At 34.4% G+C, this 17567-nt stretch overlaps 1 protein-coding gene across 1 annotated transcript in view; it reads right to left on the bottom strand.

The window, feature by feature from the left end:
- The window catches only part of LOC132738562 (papilin-like), a 270884-nt gene that overhangs the window by 234129 nt on the left and 19188 nt on the right, over positions 1-17567 (bottom strand). Inside the window, exons 4-7 of the mRNA XM_060726072.1 lie at positions 7434-7482; positions 5765-5867; positions 3944-3991; positions 1675-1805 (exon numbers count right to left, since the gene is read on the bottom strand). Of these exons, the coding sequence (XP_060582055.1) occupies positions 1675-1805; positions 3944-3991; positions 5765-5867; positions 7434-7482 (331 nt within the window). The remainder of the gene's footprint in view (positions 1-1674; positions 1806-3943; positions 3992-5764; positions 5868-7433; positions 7483-17567) is intronic.

The raw sequence follows: 17567 nt of genomic DNA, 5'->3' as shown, positions 1-17567 counted from the left end.
TAGCTCTAGCTCTTTGGGTTCTTTAAAAGAAGATTTTTTAAGTTTTTACTATATGCATATAGGGAAAATCAATGACCCCCTGGGGCGGGGCCAATTTTGACCCCAGGGCTTTTATTTGAACAAACTTGGTAGACATTCACTAGAAGATGTTTCATGCTAAATATCTAAGCTCTAGCTCTTACGGTTCTTTAAGAGAAGATTTTTTAAGTTTTTACTATATGCATAAAGGGAAAATCATGACCCCCAGGGGCGGGGCCAATTTTGACCCCAGGGCTTTTATTTGGACAAACTTGGTAGACACTCACTAGAAGATGTTTCATGCCCAATATTTTAGCTCTAGCTCTTTGGGTTCTTTAAAAGAAGATTTTTTAAGTTTTTACTATATGCATATAGGGAAAATCAATGCCCCCCTGGGGCGGGACCAATTTTGACCCCAGGGATTTTATTTGAAAAACTTGGTAGACACTCACTAGAAGATGTTTCATGCCAAATATCTAAGCTCTAGCTCTTATGGTTTTTTAAAAGAAGATATTCAAAGTTTTTTCTTTTGGTTGCCATGGCAACCAGAGTTCTGCATGGAATTAAATTCTTTGAACAATTTTTAAAGGTGACCACCAAAGGAACATTCCTGTGAAGTTTGGATGAAATTGGCTCAGAGGTTTATGAGGAGATGTCATTTAAAGCAAAAGTTTACGGACGGACGGACGGACAGACCAAAATTTGATGTTTATGAGGCAATTGAGCTCATAAACACCACCTGGACCAACGTCCATAAGCAAAATAAGCTCATAAAAACAAAAAATAGCTCTTAATTTTAAATCTTATGAGTTTATGTTCTTTATTTAACTACGGAATGAAGCTCATATTAATCAAATGTTGGCTCGACGGACGGACGACGGATGGATGACGGACAATTTGTGACAGGTGAGCTAAAAATACAGAGCAGCAGTTTCTGTGCACGGCACTTCTTATTATTAAGATCTAACATCCTATTAAGTTTCATATCTAAAGCTTTTATAATTACTGAGAAATGGCCTGGACAAAAATAAAGTATGAAAATAAACAAAGGACAATAACTCAAAAAAAAGAAATGCAGAGCACCTGTTCTTGGGAACTGCACTTCTTCTTAATGAAATCTATCATCCTATGAAGTTTCAAGTCCATAGTTTTTTTACTTTAGGAGAAATGGCCCGTACAAAAATGAAGTATGAAATTTAACAAAGGGCAATAACTCAAAAAATAGGAAGTGCAGAGTACCGGTTCTTATGCACTGCACCAGTCATTATAAGAAGCATTCATACTAAGTTTGAAGTCAATCCAACTTATAATGACTGACTTATGCTCCGGACAAGCTTAAGGGGATGCCGATGCTGACACCGACAACGATGCCGACAATGACGCCGACGATGACAACGACGCCGCCGACAAAACTAATCCCTATATGTCGCCTTTTTCAAGGCGACACAAAAAGTGGCTGACAACCACTGAACAAAGAAAATTCTAAATTAAGCATTATCAGGGCCGTCCGGGTTTGGTGGTTGTCCGGTTTTGGTGGTCCCCAACCAGTATACTTAACAGTGACAATCACCAATCTTATAATGCAGGGAATTCCATAAGGAAACCTGGTTATAACATGACATTATTAAGCAAAGTTAAAACATAAATTAAGATTACCTTACACTGTCCATCAACACAGATTCTATTTTTGTCATGCATACATAGAGTTCCATCAACAACTTTGTCAGCCATTTTACGGAAAAACGGAAAACCGTTGGCAAAACACAGAAGTTCACAACTCTCCCCATCTGGAAGTTTAATATGATCATATATTTTATCAAAGATATATATTCAATATGAATATCTCATGCAGGCATTGACTCTATAAATATATAAATATAACTTCTTCTTTTGACATTGTTTATTTTGGTAGTTTAGAACTGGTTTTATAATTTATTTCATCATTATTAGGCTAATTTTTTCCATTATTCTGCAGCAGTAGTAAAGTATATTTGTGAGGAATAGAACCTGTCTCTCATAGTGAATTAAAACATCAATATAATACCAAAATTATTGAAATGTTTATATTTCAACATGTGGCATTTATTGGCAATGTAATTATTACAAAGATTTTACTGTACACTGCTAAAATTTGTTGCTTTTTTTGAATTTAGAGCAGTCCTTTGTTACTACATGTGTATGGAAATTTCCACATAATGTTAAGCTAGAACTGTGCAATAGTTTATAATTTAGTCCAAGATTGACCTGACTATTTTCTGCTCACGTAGGCAAGTCATTATTGCCACAAATTTTCTCAGAGTTTTTACATCAACCACCTAGCCTGCTAGTAGCAAATAGAGTCAACCCATGTGACCAGTGCAGACCATGAATAGTCCGCACAGCCATGCTATATGATCATGGTCTGCACTGGTTGCTATTCTATCAGCACTGGTACATATAATAAAAATTTCCTTAAAACTGATAAATGATTTTTGTTCACAGTGAAATATGGATAAGCTCATTTAAAGTTAGTATATAAATAATATACTAGTCAATGCTCTGTACATCCTTATTATATACATGAATAATATACAAAGAAATTACTAATCTGCCAAAAAAACGAACAATTCTATCATATACTCCTGATTATAATTCTGGGACATAGCTGAATATATTATATATCTCAAGGAAAAGTAGCATAAGTTGCTGTAGAATTATGCACAAAGAAAAAGAAAAAGGGGAGCAACTCTTGCAACATTTATACATATTTGTTACAGAGTTATCTCAAAAGTTCAAAGCAGGAAACCTCTAGAAAATATTATAAAGATATAAGCAGCAGCATGCAATGCAAAATAATTAATCATTAATAAAATTTAGGCTCTAAAGAAAACAGCAAAATAAATAATTAAACTGGAATTTAATTATCATTTCTTCATCAATATTTCAAAGCAAAGCAAAAAATACTTGCAGTGAAGGTAAAAATTCACAAGACATTAGAGTAAAAGATTGAAAATGATAAAAAGTTAGAAAATGTGAAGGAAAGGAAGCATATAAAGCTATTGTTAAGAAACAGCTTGTAAATTTTTTTTTCTCCAAAATTTACTTTTTATTTATGATAATTCCATCATGATCCCTTGTCGACAAGGGCTAAAAAATATTTAATGTTCAACAATGTATAAATACCATAAAAATAAAGTTATTATAAAGATTTTGAATTTAAGATGAATAAATCATTTTGCATTTGACAAACATATATTATTAGATTTTTGTTTTAACCTAATCTGAATTCATTTCAACTGAAGCCAATACAAAGTCCAATATTTTTTTTGCATTGGGTTGTAATCATATGTTTTCAATATAATGGTCATATTCATTGTTTGAGAAGGAATTATAACCCCTGAAAGCTTCAATTAAAGTCCTTATATTGGAACATCTATCCCTCTCATTATTTCAATTGACCATTTTCCTCTATATTTTAGGATATTGGTCTCATAGAACAACAACTTTCATAGGTTCATTTCTTGCCTATACTCTCAAAACGTTCAGTTTTGCAGTGGCCACTGTTGCCAATTTACCTATTCTCCATAGATACCAACGCATAACTTCAGTAATTTCAAGGCTAAGTTTATGGGTTTTTTTTAATGCACCTTTACCATATGTGTCAATACAGGTCCAATATAACATCCACAGCTTGGTGCGAAAGAGTCATAACTTCTTCTTTATTTAATGAGTTACAACCCTTTCGCACCAAGCCCTTGATATGTTACCTGTGAAATTATTTTGGCTGTGCACGGCACAAGTGCAGCTGATATATATGAGAAGAAAAGTCTAGCAGATTATGGTGATATTAAAACTAAAGTACAAAAACAGCATGGGTGTGGTAGTAAATATTTTAAAATATCAACCGTTCATCTTGTTATACAGAACAAACTTTAATGTTGCTTACTTTCACTAAAAAATAAATTTGAAGATATGTCACCCCATCCTGTCCACCCTGTAACAAATTATATCCTTTTAATTCTTTTTTAAATGCAATTTGATAAAAGTACTCCATAACTCAGTATTAAAACAAGATATGTTTGTAAAACATCTATGCCCAAATTAATCTTGTGGTAGACTTTTAACCTAGTGACCAAAAAATCAATAGGGGATATCTACTGGTCATGATTAGTCACAAGGTCACTGTAACTGTAAAGGTTGTGTGCAGCAATTTTACGACAAAGTAAGCACAAATTTTACCAAATAATATATGCATAAATTTTATGAATCATAGGCCTCCTAGGACAGCCAATTTGTTATATTACATTTGACCTTGAAATGTGTATACCAAATGCATTTTTAGTTTCATAAATAATATCAACCAAGGCAACTTGTGTTGTAGAGTTATTGGTCAGAAATTGTTTTTACATACAAGGTCAATGTATTGTAGACCTTTGACCCTGAAATCAATAGGAATTATCTACTGGCAAAGACCAATGCACATGTGAAGTTTGAAGGTAAAGGGCCCATGAGTTGTTGAGATATTGCTCAGAAAGGGTTTTACCTATAAGGTCAATCATGAACTCCGACCCCTTGACCCCAAAAAGACATTGAAGTCATCTTCTGAACAAACCAATGCATCTGTGATGTTTGAAAATCAAGGGTCCATGTGCTTTCCACTCATTGATAGAAAACTGTCTTGACATACAAGGTCAATGTGACCTTAACATTGACCCATTGATCCCAAAATCCAAAGGAGTCATCTTTTGGCCAAAGGCCAATGGCTTGTCAAGTTATTGATCGGAAACCATTTTTACCTACAAGGTCAATATGACCTTGAACTTTGACCCCTTTATTCCCAAAATCAATAGGGGTCATCTACTTGCCAAGACCAATGCACCTACAAAGTTTGGGGGCCAACAGTCTAAGGGTTATCAAGTTATTGATTGGAAACTGTTTTTACCTAAAAGGTCAATGACCTTGACCTTTGACTTCTTGACCCCAAAATCAATAAGGATCATTTACTGGTCATGAACAATCATCATACCAAGTTTGAAGTTCCTATGCCTAAGCGTTCTGTAGTTATTGATTGGAAACCATTTGGTCTAAGGACAGGCAAACCAACTGACCGACAGACAAATGCAAAGCAATATACCCCCATTTCTTTGAAAGGGGGCAAAATAAATATGTTATTCTTGATGAAAAGACAAATTTGCAATAAACAGATAATTTAGATAAAGGTACTGGTTGCAGAGATAACCATCACAGAGATAACCCCGTCACTTGGTTCATTCAACTGTTTTGGGGTTTTTTAAAATATACAACATGAGCAAAAATTATTACATTCAGATTAATGGTACAGACAATTTGAAACAGACTATACCTCTAGTTTGTCAGTCTAAATATAGATATTATCCTGAACTCAGCAAATGTGGGTTTTTCTCAATTCTTATGTGGGGGTTGGGGGGTGGGGGTGAATGCAAACAAATTTTATTGTAATACCTCCATGGAGCAATAAAATTAACAATATCAATATGCTGCCCTTTTTATCAATTTATTTACCAAGTCGTCACTGTAAAAAAAATTTGTACTATGGGATTCGGTGTAAATACCCACACTTTCTGAGTTCCACAGAGTTTCTCTATTATATGTGTGTGTGTTAGTTTCAGATGTCTGTTGATACAAAGATAAAATCAAACAGCATGCAACTAAAGAGCCACCTGACTCTTGAAAGACTTTTTTTACTGTCAACATTGATATGAAGAATAAACGCACAGGCAGTACTTACGTCCATAATATGGCTTCCATTTATAAAAAGCGCCATCTAGTGGCTGAGAGTTGTATTTCTGGCACTGCTCCCCACGGAAATCCTCAACATCCCCATCACAGTCCTGTAAAATAAAATATTCTTATATAATCAATAGTCACAGAGAAATTTTGTCTTTCTTGAGGATCAAATCTGGGAGCTGGTGGGGGCAGGGGGGCTAGGTTTCAAGTCATACCAACACTTCTGTAGATCAGACTTTCTTATTTCACAGGTGGAATCAAACATCAGATTTCCTTCAGTTCATTAATTTTAGACATCAAAGTAGAACCACCAAATCACCATAAGCTACCTAGTCATATCGTAATGACACAGGTTTTCCTGCTTTAAAATTATTGTACCATTTCTACAATATTTTTTGCAAAAGCGAAATTAATCATTTAATTTAGTGTAATAATCCAGATAATATTATGTGCAAGTAATCAGACAGTTAACCTTGACATCCTCATATTAATGTCTACAATATTAATATAAAATTATCAAAGTTTGATCAACAAGTTTATTAGACTGGCACATTTCAGTAATATTCACACTTAATAATTCATATCAGATATATTATTAAATTTGGAGTACTAAACGCTAGGTCTGTGATATATATTTGGTGGTCAGACCTGTTCAATTATTGTTTACCCATTTGCTTGATTAAATGCCAACTTTAGAATGTAACAATGTCAGACTGACTGTCATCTGCATGAATATTTTATAAGATATTAATATACTTTCCTGTCAGTTTGTGACACAGTCTACATATTCTGTACATGTCACTTATGAACAAGAAAAAAAGTAAAAGTCAGCCTAATGTCTCACAATGACATCATCTTAAGCTCAAAACTTATAAAAGAGGTTAGTTGATGTCATTCTTAACAATGGGAATTTCATCATTCTAAAGCAAGGGAATGATGTTATTCTAACAGAGGGGGAAATGGTGTCATTCTTATGCAAGGGAAATGATGTCATTCTAATGCAAGGGAATGATGTCATTTTAAAGTGGGAGAATGATGTCATTTTAAAGTGGGAGAATGATGTCATTCTAAAGTGGTGATATGATGTCATTCTAAAAAGAGAAATTATGATGGCATTACTAAGAAGGGAAATGATGTCATTCTAAAGAGGGGTAAATGTGATGTCATTCTGAAGAGGGGGAAATGATGTCATTTTAAAGCTGGGGAAATGATGTTATTCTAAAAAAGGGGAAATGATGTCATTCTAAAGAGGGGTAAATATGATGTCATTCTGAAGAGGGGGAAATGATGTCATTCTAAAGAGGGGAAATGATGTCATTCTGAAGAGGGGGATGATGTCATTTTAAAGCTGGGGAAATGACGTTATTCTAAAAAGGGGTAATAATGTCATACTCAAAGGGGAAATGAGGTCAATCTAAAATGGAGAAAGGATGTCATTCTAAAGAGGGGGAAAATAATGTCATTCTAAAAAGGGGGGAAATTCATTTCTTCTGGTAGTTTAATATACAAATCTTATCACGCATGCAGAAGATTATGAGCCGGACACAATTTATATTATTTTTTCAAAGGGCAACACTATATGTGCCACAGTTTTATGGCATGGGCATAGAAATGTACCCTCACTTGGATGTAAGGACACCTTACACAATGAATAAAAAAAATTAATATACCTGAGTATTACATAGTTTGTATGTTCGATTCTTTCCCTTGCAAACTGGCCTGAAATTATATAAAGATAACATTATAGTATAATTATTGTTATAGCATTATTGTTTTATAAAGTTAAGTAAAATAAAAAAAGAGTCAAAGGTATAAATCTCAACATTCATTTAAGATTAGCTTCAAAATTTAGTAAAAATGAGCTCTGATAAACTACAAGCAATAATCATAGTATTGCAAGCAATCCATAAGTCCCCTACCGGTTAGAACCCCATCAACATTCTGAAGGGCCATTGGCCATTCACTAATGTTTCAATTTTTCTCTATTTTAAGTAAATTTGTTGGAAAAGTTCTTTAAAAAGTGATCACAGGAAACAGTTTTTATGAACAGACAGACAGACGGACTGAAGGACACTCTAAAGTAAATATTTGAAACATCCCTGTTACCAAAATATAACATTTTAAAAGCAAAATTAGTAAAGAGGAGATAACTCTTGAATTAAAGATGCAATTTCATAAAAATGTTCAGCTCCTTTTGACTAATCACAAATATTTGCCATGTTTTAAGCCCATTGTTGCCAAGGCAACCAATATATTTTTCAAAATAGGCAGAACAGATAAGACATGCATAATCTCAAGACTGCCATCTACCCATATGTCAAGTTTCATAAAAATATTTCCAGTACTTTTTGAGTTATCACTGGATTCAGTTTATGTTTAAAGTTTGCCATATTTTTAGTCTGTGTTGCAATAGCAACCAGAATTTTAAACATAAGAAGAAAAGAAAAAGACATCCATAATTTCCAGACTGCCATCTACCCATATAACAAGTTCCATAAAAATATTTTTATCACTTTTTGCGTTAACACTTGATCCAGTTTATGTGTAAAATTTGTCATATTTTCAGTCTATTTGTTGCCATAGCAACCAGAATTTTCAACATAGGAAGAAAAGAAAAAGACGTGCATAATCTCCAGTCTGCCATCTACCCATATGTCAAGTTTTATAAAAATATTTCCAGTACTTTGTGTGTTATCACTGGATCCAGTTTATGTGTAAATTTTGCCATATTTTCAGCCTATTTGTTTCCATAGCAACCAGAATTTTCAACATAAGAAGAAAAGAATCTCCATACTGCCATCTATCCATATATCAAGTTTCATAAAAATATTTTCAGTACTTTTCAAGTTATCGCGGGATCCAGTTTTGTGGACGGACGGACTGACGGACTGACAGACAGACAGACAGACAGACGGACGAACAGACGGAAGTAAGGTAAACCTAAAGTCCCCTCCAGTAAACCGGTAGGGGACTTATAACCTCAAAGACTGGAATCATATGCAATAAAGTTGGACTAATGATATTAGGTATCTGACTGCAATAATGCCTATAGACTATTATAATAATGAAATCACTTTTATTCACAACAAAATATACCACACATGTAATACATTATATTTTCAATTAAAACAAAAGTTCAATGAAAGCACTAACCAAGGTAGGTATAAAAAGATATAACTAAATGAGGTATTTTATAAACATTTAAAGAGACCGCTATATCTTTTTTTTTACTTAGAACAACTTTTTTCACTTTCAATACCTCTCTACTTTTTTGGCAATATCTTATGCAGTTGTAAATCATTTTATCACCAACATACTGACAGAAAGTCATGCCTTATGTTTCAAGATAGAAACAAACAATACATGTCATAAATCTAAGCTGGAAAAAAAGAACATAAATCAAACCATATTGCTCTACCATGCAGAATGACCCATGTAAATATTTCTCTTATTTGCAAATGATTTAATGTAAATTAAGATAAATTGCATGTAATCTTTTCAATGACATGCAAAACAACATCTATTTCAGCAATTTTCTTATCACATTACATACACATTAAAATTACAACATTTACTTCATTGTTTTTTGCATAGTGTACACTTTCATATTATTTTTCATGACAGCAGATTTTAAGTCTAACAGAAGCTGTGAAAATGGGAACAATATACTGGAAAATACAAGTGACAGATGCTTTAAAAGCAAGCTACTCTTTCCTATGTACTACTAAACAGCCACCTTATTTACTTTTCTAAACTTGTAAAGACAAGATCTAAATGGCAGGGTTAATTTTGATCCAAGAAGTGTATCTTTGTAACCTTAATGGAGCTCCACTGAAAAATTTATGAAACAACTGGCCCATTTTGACCAGAAAAATACAAAAAGGTAATAAAGAAATATTCTCAAAAAAAATAAAATGGATATTCTAAGACAATTCTTGGTCTAATTTTAATTTCAAGACCATCAACTGTTTTTTCATTTATTTTTTAGGTCATCTTTTACATTAAAAATGATGAAATGGAATGTCAGCAAGTAACCTTAATATGAAAAAAAAATCCACAAGCCAATAACCTAAGCTTTAGGACTTCACATTCTTCAGCAGAAGACAGAGTTTGTTTTTTATAATTTTTGTTGTTTTGTGGGTTTTTTTCTTGTTGCCATGATAACCAAAGTTCTGAAGGGTATGTACAAGTTTTTAGTTAAAAAATTGATCCTTTATGATAGTTTGCCATTGCTGTATTATTGCTCTCTGTTGACATTTTAATCAAGTAAAAACTGAACAAGAGCTGTCCGTAAGACAGCGCGCTCGACTTTTTTAGTGCTTGCCTATAATACAAAACATTGACAGTTAAGGGCCATAATTCAAATAAAATCTTTGACAGAATTACCTTCTCCTGGACATGTTTGGGAATCATGATTGTAAACAAGTATTCCAACTTTCAAATTAATATCTCAAACAGTTCAGTCAAAAAGTGGACTGGTACTAAAAACTTAACCAAGATTCTAAGTCGATAAAAGGCCTTAATTTTTAAAACAAATCCTTGACAGAGTTACCTTCTCTTGCGTACAGATGGGGTAATGATGTGAAATAGCATTAAAAGTTTCAAAGCAATATCTCAAAGGGTTAAGGCAATAAGTGGATTTTACCCATATTCAATGTATATTTCTAAGTCAAAAAGGGGCATAATTCTGTCAAAAACCTTGTCTGTTGATGAAGGTCGTGATGGTAAACAAGTATGGTCAGTTTCAAAGCAATACCTCCAATGGTTTTGAAATAAAGTGAGGTGGTACAAAAAACTTAACCAAGCTCAATACACTTTCTAAGTCAAAAAAGGGCCATAATTCTGTCCAAAACCTTGACAGAGTTATGTACTCTTGTCTGTAGATGGAGGTTATGATGGTGAACAAGTATGGTAAGTTTCAAAGCCATACTTGTAATACTTCTGAAATAAAGTGGGGTGGTACGAAAAACTTAACCAAGGTGTGACGCCAACGCTAACGCTAACGCTAACGCCGACGCCGACGCCGACGCCGGGGCGAGTAGGATAGCTCCCCTTTTCATAGAAAAGTCGAGCTAAAAATCAATTTGAATAGTCATTAGCGATGTTTTTAAATGATATGCTTTTATTCTTAAACATGTTATTCTGTATTACTTGTAAAACTCTGAAATTTTGCTGACTGGATTTAGTAAAAAATGCAAGCACAGCAAAAGTGACATTCCATGTTTAAACCAGATAATGCAGTTTTTTGATAAAATCACATACTGGGCAAGTTGAAATTTAAATTTTATTATAAAAGACGGTGTACAAATTCTTTATAAAAGCAGCATATTCATGTCAATATGTTATCTCTATATATGATATTATGCAATTTACAAAAGATGAATTTCATACCACCGGATGAAAAGAAGGGTGTCGAATTTACATTAGATACCGTGCATAAATCTATCTCCTCTTAACCTTTTCAACACTTTATAATACAATAATGTATTTTAAATCTTCAAAGCATTTTTCATCACTTTTAAATTTCATTTGCACAACAATGACATCTCACTGTCAATTACCTATCTACATTATCTGCTAGTCAATTATACCCCTTTAATATACATTTTGTAAAATAAATTACCCCCACTCTGATATCATTGAGTTTTAAAATCTCAAATTTTTAAAAGGAAGGCTTTGACATATTGAAGGAACAAAATGGATTCAATTCCACTCATTCAAACTACTTACTTGCTAATTTACTTCTGAAAATAGAACTTTCATGTTGAAACTCCATAGATATACATCTAATTAACATTGGTTCAAATAAACGTGTATCATTACTAAATCAATGTTTGGTTTTAATTAAACCATGAAATTTTACTTTCTTCATATATCAGCCTTGTCATGACAAAACCAACATAGTGCGTTTGCGACCAGCATGGATCCTGACCAGCCTGCGCGTCCGCGCAGTCTGATCAGGATCCATGCTGTTCACTATCAGTTTCTCTACTTGTTATAGGGTTTGTAAGCGAACAGCATGGATCCTGATCAGACTGCGCAGATGCGCAGACTGGTCTGGATCCATGCTGGTCGCAAACCCATTATGCTGGTTTTGTCATGACAAGGCTCAAATATATGATTAGCCCTTCACTTGCTATACGTATTACAAGGTTTCAAAAGCGCAACAGTCTATTCAAATTTCTATATTTGTGGCATCAAGGTTAGTTAAATGTTAAAACAAAATTGGATGAGATTACTGGTAATACATGGCAGAGTAGGGCCGGAAAGGTGATGAATCAGCCCACAAAATGAATAATGTCCCCCAAGGGTATTATACATTTCAAGGGCGTTAAAAGCCACATTATCACTTTCTACCCTGTCTATGATGTGTTATGATAAATGTGTTTGTTTTTTTTTGTTTTTTTTTTAAAATTACTTTGATATTTCTTTTCGTTGAAATTCCTGTCCTGTACAATTACATCTACAGAGTTGCTTTCCTTATAATTGTGTACACAAAGTACACTTAACTCAAGAAGCAATTTTTCTTTTCATTTTCTTGGAATGAATTTATGGTATTTTTTCTTTAAAAGATAAAGGCAGTCTGCTGGTGCATGTGTAGCTTAACAGGCGCTCCCTTAACTTTTCATAAATTACTCACAAAGAATTCCGAATTTAAGATAAATAAAATGTTAAGCACTTTTCAAAATTCAACATTTTGAAAAAGTATGCAAACTGAAATTCAAATCCTGAAATACACATGATTCTTTTTGCATTATGTACATGTGTGATTAAATTTCCTTTATGTATATATTCTGAACATGAAATTTATTATTTAGTCTAGGTTTTGTCGCACAATGTTAATGCACCACAATGGTTTGGTCTTTACATGTGTTGTAGGTCCTATTCTATAATTGTATAGCTGACTATATTTGTATATGTGAACAAACCTTTCACTTATGCATAAAGAGTGGGTATCATCTAACATAAAATAATAATATCGCATTTCTAAATAATAATATCGCATTTCTAACACATTGAAATTAAAATGTTGTTACAGCTGCATTTACTCCATTCATATTGCATATGCAAAAGGCACGTTTACATGCACTTAACAGCCTGGTGAAAATGCCCGATCGGGCTGAAGACATAAAAAATCATATTTCTAGAAAAATAAGTAACATGTTTCTTTCTACCTTATTTTGTTTATTAAGCATTTATATATAATACAAATAAAAATAAAAATATCTTGGTTATCTTTTATTTTCTTAGAATTTTTCCCCTTTTTCCCATTTTCTGGAAACAAAATATTTGAAGTTCATAAAAATTATGTTGTAATGTAAAATTCTATTAAGAAATGTGTCAAACAACTTCATTTTGCTCAAGATTATTGCGCTAGTACCTTTATTTTATATATTTGGATTAAATATTTTGTTTCTGGCATTTATTTTTTGACAATTCTTTGACACTGAGCATTATACTTTGAAGTTTTCTCTGAAAACTAAAAGAAATGTATGCTGACAGGTGTTGGCACAATGAATTAGAGCATAAAGAAGTTATTTACCCTATTTTGTTTTACATTTATATATAACATTTTTTTACACTAAGCATAAAATTATGTACTAAGATATTTTTTAAGAACTTAAAAATTATGCGTTATAAAAACATAGAAAAGGTAAAATAATTCTCGATAAAGTGACAGTGGCCATACATTTTTCTGTTTATGTCAAATATTATCCTCAATAAACAAACAAACTTTAAAAAAATATCTTTATCACTTTTCTAGAAATATGATTTTTATGTCATATTAAGCCTGATCAGGCATTTTCACCAGCATGTTTAAAATATAAAAACAATGGAAAAAAATCAATATAACTTAATATTGTTTTAAAGCAAATAATAAAAAAAATTAAGTATTACTGTCAAAGTGACCTATAATATTACTAACAAAGTAAAATATGACATTTGATACTATATCAAAGATTCCTCATACCAGCTAAGGAGCCCAATGTAAATGTACTTTGTGATTTAAAAAAATTCTGAATACCTTTGAAATTTATTCACACATTTTGCCTCTAAATCTATCTTTTTTTTTAAAAGGAATATCTATTTATTTCATCTTAAAGTTTGAACTGAATATATATTCAAAAATGCCTGGTTCAAAAGTGATATATTGTAGTAGCTAACATTAGTGTGGTAGCTGTCTTTATTACATAATTACCATGCATTTAAAAGGTAAAATCTGTACTAGAGGTTAGACAGGCCTATCTTATTTCACATTCTCTGCATCCTAATATTTACTTTTTTGCAGCCAAACTATTTCAACTAATTTATAGTCTTCTATTTTTCCTAAAGCTATTTTTAGATTTGTCATTATTCATTAAATACTATCAAAGGTTTAATGAATCTTGATATTCTAATAAAACTTTAATTATTCCCTTACTTATGTTAAAAGGTATGTTTTGATTTAAACTCATTTTGTTTCTGACAGAATACAAGTCCTCACCTTGGTGCAATAACAGGTTAACTCCCATTGTATTATATAAGGGGTTAACCTGTTACTGCACTAAGGTGACAAAATGTGTGTTGATGATTTTAAAATCTCTTTTAATAATCTTTATATAGAGGAAAATAGCTGTGACTGGAGACATTATCTACTGGTCTCTGTGACTGGGGACATTAGCAACTGGTTGCTGTGACTAGGGGCATTACCTTCTTGTTGCTGTGACTAAGGCATTACCTTCTTGTTGCTGTGACTAAGGCATTACCTTCTTGTTGCTGTGACTAAGGCATTACCTTCTTGTTGCTGTGACTAGGGGCATTACCTTCTTGTTGCTGTGACTAGGGGCATTACCTTCTTGTTGCTGTGACTAAGGCATTACCTTCTTGTTACTGTGACAAGGGCATTACCTTTTGTTTGCTGTGACTAGGGGCATTACCTTCTTGTTGCTGTGACTAAGGCATTACCTTCTTGTTGCTGTGACTAGGGCATTACCTTCTTGTTGCTGTGGACTAGGGGCATTACCTTCTGTTGCTGTGACTAAGGCATTACCTTCTTGTTGCTGTGACTAGGGGCATTACCTTCTTGTTGCTGTGACTAGGGGCATTACCTTCTTGTTGCTGTGACTAGGGGCATTACCTTCTTGTTGCTGTGACTAGGGGCATAACCTTCTTGTTGCTGTGACTAGGAGCATTACCTTCTTGTTGCTGTGACTAGGGGCATTACCTTCTTGTTGCTGTGACTAGGGAAATAACCTATTGGTTGCTGTGACTAGGGGCATAACCTTCTTGTTGCTGTGACTAGGGACATTACCTACTGGTTGCTGTGACTCAGGCATTACCTACTGGTTGCTCTGACTGGGGACGTTATCTACTGGTTGCTGTGACTAGGGACATTACCTACTGGTTGCTGTGACTGGGGCATAATCTTCTGGTTGCTGTGATTGGGGACCTTATCTACTGGTTGCTGTGACTGTAGACATTATCTACTGGTTGCTGTGACTGGGAACGTTATCTACTGGTTTGCTGTGACTGGGGACATTACCTACTGGTTGCTGTGACTGGGAACTTTATCTACTGGTTGCTGTGACTGGGAACATTATCTACTGGTTGCTGTAACTGGGAACATTATCTACTGGTTTGCTGTGACTGGGAACGTTATCTACTGGTTGCTGTGACTGGGACACAACCTACTGGTTGCTGTGACTGGGAACTTTATCAACTGGTTGCTGTGACTGGGACATTATCTACTGGTTGCTGTGACTGGGAACGTTATCTACTGGTTGCTGTGACTGGGACATTACCTACTGGTAGCTGTGACTGGGAACTTTATCTACTGGTTGCTGTGACTGGGAATGTTATTCTACTGGTTGCTGTGACTGGGAACCTTATCTACTGGTTGCTGTGACTGGGGACATTATCTACTGGTTGCTGTGACTGGGAACGTTATCTACTGGTTGCTGTGACTAGGAACTTTATCTACCGGTTGCTGTGACTGGGAAAGTTATCTACTGGTTGCTGTGACTGGGGACATTATCTACTGGTTGCTGTGACTGGGAACGTTATCTACTGGTTGCTGTGACTGGGGACATTACTTACTGGTTGCTGTGACTGGGAACTTTATCAATTGCTTGCTGTGACTGGGGCATAATCTACTGGTTGCTGTGACTGGAACATTATCAACTGGTTGCTGTGACTGGGAACTTTATCTACTGGTTGATGTGACTGGGGGCATAATCTACTAGTTGCTGTGACTGGGAACATTAGCAACTGGTTGCTGTGACTGGGAACGTTATCTATTGGTTGCTGTGACTTGGGGGCATAATCTACTGGTTTCTGCGACTGGGGACGTTATCTACTGGTTGCTGTGACTGGGAAACGTTATCAACTGGTTGCTGTGACTGGGGGACATAATCTACTGGTTGCTGTGACTGGAGACATTATCTACTGGTTGCTGTGACTGGGAACGTTTTATCTACAACTTGCTGTGACTGGGGGCATAATCTACTGGTTGCTGTGACTGGGGACATTATCAACTGGTTGCTGTGACTGGGGCATAATCTACTGGTTGCTGTGACTGGGGACATTATCAACTGGTTGCTGTGACTTGGAACGTTATCTACTGGTTGCTGTGACTGGGGGCATAATAATCTACTTGTTGCTGTGACTGGGGACATTATCTACTGGTTGCTGTAACTGGGGACATTACCAACTGGTTGCTGTGACTTGGGACATTATATACTGGTTGCTGTGACTGGGGACAATATCTACTGGTTGCTGTGACTGAAGACATTATCTACTGGTTGCTGTAATTAGGGATGTTATCTACTGGTTGCTGTGACTGGGGACATTATCTACTGGTTGCTGTGACTGGGGACATTATCTACTGGTTGCTGTGACTGGGGACATTATCTACTGGTTGCTGTGACTGGGGACATTATCTACTGGTTGCTGTGACTGGGGACATTATCTACTGGTTGCTGTGACTGGGGACATTATCTACCGGTTGCTGTGACTGGGGACATTATCTACTGGGTGCTGTGACTTGGGATGTTATCTGAATGCTTGTAGCTTTGACAATAATAGGGATCAGAAGCGGACATATTATTTTCTGATTAAATGTTTAGTGTGATGAGCCATAGGGTCACATGAGGTAGTTTTAACACAGATATTTAAATGAATTTGATTCAAAGATTGATTTGGCATGATATTAACAACATGATATTGATGAAAAAAATAATATGTACATGTTTTAATAAAAATGTGCATGACTCTACATACTTTTAAGTAGACCCTAATAGGGGCTTATAGCAACAAGTAGATACATTTTGTTATCACTGCTACCAGAAGATAATGTCCCCTGTCAAAGCTACCAGTAAATAATGTTACGAAGTTCTCTTTAATGCTAATGTCAAGGTTGCCCAATCAAATTAGTTCTATCTACTTTAATTTACTAAATTCTGATGCATAATGACCAAAGTTTGGCCCTAAACATTATAACAAATAAAAGAAATGACCCAATAACCTTTACATGCCTGAAAGACCCACTTACCTAAAAATCCCTAAGCTTACAACATTTCTTCTATACCTGGTATATAATTAACTAGCATGCTACCCGGTAACAGTAAGTCACCTAACAAGAAACTATCAATTAGTATGAATAGTAACACACCAGGACACAGACTAATTCTCAAATCCAGACATGTATGGCTAGAGCCATGTTGAGACTGCCAATGAATTATTTGAAAAAAGAAAAAAAAATACAAATTTGATAAATAGATGTATAATGAAGAATATTATAAAACTAGAACTCCGCGAATCGGATG

Source organism: Ruditapes philippinarum, unplaced genomic scaffold (genome assembly GCF_026571515.1).
Source record: "Ruditapes philippinarum isolate M1 unplaced genomic scaffold, ASM2657151v2 ctg298_1_1_1_1, whole genome shotgun sequence".
NCBI classification, from domain to species: domain Eukaryota; kingdom Metazoa; phylum Mollusca; class Bivalvia; order Venerida; family Veneridae; genus Ruditapes; species Ruditapes philippinarum.
This window is presented reverse-complemented; position numbering and strand designations above follow the sequence as displayed.